Source organism: Geospiza fortis, unplaced genomic scaffold (genome assembly GCF_000277835.1).
Source record: "Geospiza fortis unplaced genomic scaffold, GeoFor_1.0 scaffold112, whole genome shotgun sequence".
NCBI lineage: Eukaryota > Metazoa > Chordata > Aves > Passeriformes > Thraupidae > Geospiza > Geospiza fortis.
Window position 1 is genome coordinate 13,709,175 of NW_005054298.1, and position 1,768 is coordinate 13,710,942.

The 1,768-nt window shown below is 61.5% G+C and overlaps 2 protein-coding genes across 2 annotated transcripts in view; one reads left to right on the top strand and one right to left on the bottom strand.

Annotated features, from left to right (window-relative positions):
• Nucleotides 1-3: 3 nt before the first annotated feature.
• The window catches only part of PNKD (PNKD metallo-beta-lactamase domain containing), a gene marked incomplete at its 5' end in the record, with an annotated part of 13,177 nt that continues 11,412 nt past the window's right edge, over nucleotides 4-1,768 (top strand). Inside the window, one exon of the mRNA XM_031057910.1 lies at nucleotides 4-140. Coding sequence (XP_030913770.1) covers nucleotides 4-140 — 137 coding nt within the window. The remainder of the gene's footprint in view (nucleotides 141-1,768) is intronic.
• Nucleotides 888-1,768, bottom strand: part of TMBIM1 (transmembrane BAX inhibitor motif containing 1) — a 2,826-nt gene continuing 1,945 nt past the window's right edge. The window contains exons 10-11 of the mRNA XM_005415990.2: nucleotides 1,620-1,673; nucleotides 888-1,547 (exon numbers count right to left, since the gene is read on the bottom strand). Of these exons, the coding sequence (XP_005416047.1) occupies nucleotides 1,404-1,547; nucleotides 1,620-1,673 (198 nt within the window). The 3' untranslated portion in view covers nucleotides 888-1,403. The remainder of the gene's footprint in view (nucleotides 1,548-1,619; nucleotides 1,674-1,768) is intronic.

Consider the following 1,768-nt stretch of genomic DNA (forward strand, 5'->3'; position numbering starts at 1 on the left):
TTGGGGCGGGGCGGCCCCCGGCCCGCGGGACAAGGGGCTGGTCAGGAGCCAGTCAGGAGTGGGGGGCTCCCCGAGGGCGTGGAGTACATCCCCACACGCAAGAAGGGCAAGAACCCGATGAAGCCGGTGGGGGTGGCCTGGTGAGTGGCTCACTGGTGGGAGAGGCCGGCACTGGGAGGACCGGGGTGGAACAGGGGGCTTGGGGGTCTGTAGCGCTGAACAGGGCGCTGTCCATGCATCCCCAGTGTGGCACAGCACCCTTGCTTCCCCACCCACTCTCTCCATCTCCTTGACTGCTGGCTGTCCTGCAGGGCCATTGGGTTGCCTTCCGGCATCATCCTCTTCCTCCTGACCAAGCGGCAAGTGGACAAAAACCGCCTCGAGCAGCTCAAAGTCCGCCGAGCAATGATGGAAGCCAACCAGGGCGAGTACGAGACGGAGCGATACAACAGGATGGTCAGGGGGGCATAGCCAAGCTGCCCCCGTGCCAGGCTGTCACTGCAGCACCCTGGGGGGACTGGCCAAGGTGACACCAGCCCCGTGGAACACATGACAGTGGCATCTGCCCTGCCTGTCCAGACCATGAAGTGGTTGTGGAGCTGAATAGGAACAAATAAAGTGAAACAGCTCAGTGCCACTGTGGTTGCTCCCTCAATGCTGAGCCCCAGGCTCTGCCTGCCTCAGCAGTGGGGCCCCAGCTGTTCTGCAGCTGGGCTTCTGCTCACAACAGCAGGGGCTACAGGCAGGGGAGGGAGGCCAGCCTTGGAGCAGCGTGACCTTGGTTTTCCTATCCCAAATCAGTGTTTGTGCTGCACCAGGCCACAGCCCCCATTGAGTCTGCCCACAGGTTTTTTGAGGGAGTTGCCACACAAGTAAGACTGGGACTGTCTGGAAAACTGAAGTGTTTTATTTAGCAAGTGCAACTTTGCCCACATCCGTGGCTGCAGGGCCTCTGCAATGTGAGCTCTGCCACAGAGGTCCCAGCTGCCCCCTGCCCACACCGGGCACAGCCACAGCCCGGGGAGGGGGCATGGCCAGAGCCACATTTAAGGCACAGAGTGAATGACACCAACTGCTCTCTGCCAAAAAATCCCAACATGACCCCAGCAGCCGCTGCCAGCTCACTGTGCCCAGGCAGGGCTGTGACACTCCGCTGCCAGCCCAATGCCATTGGCACAGCCTCCGTAAGCGGTGCCAGAGCTGGGCTAAACTGCCTCAACACTGGCAGCCAGTCCCCCCCACTGCCCTCAGAGCTTGTCGGGGGATGATCAAGGGAAGCCCTTTCCTTAGCAGCCTACAGGTAGGAATGCCAAAGCATTAAGAGTCACAGTAAGCAGACTATCCTGTACAGAGACCAGAGGAGGGGTGGGGGCAGCTGGAGAAGGACAGGAGGGGTTCCAGGGCTAATCCCGGCCCACCATCTGCAGGATGAAGGTGAAGATGTAGATGATGTCAGTGTAGATGGTGAGGGCACCATAGACATACTCCTCGGGGCTCAGCGTGTTCTTCCGGTTTCCCAGCACGAGTTGGGTGTCATAGGCAAGGAACTGCAGGGACAGAGGGTGTCAGGCAAGGAGCCAGGGGGAATTCCTCCCTCCCCAGTGCCCGCTCCAGCTCACCAGTGTGAAGGCGATGGCCCCGATGGCCGCGTACAGCATGTGGAGCCAGGGCACCTGCAGGGGAAGGGAGCACAGCAGGGTGAGCGGGGCTGCGGGCAGGCAGGAGGCCAGGCAGGGCACGTCCTGCCCGCTCCGGCTCCGGAGGAGCT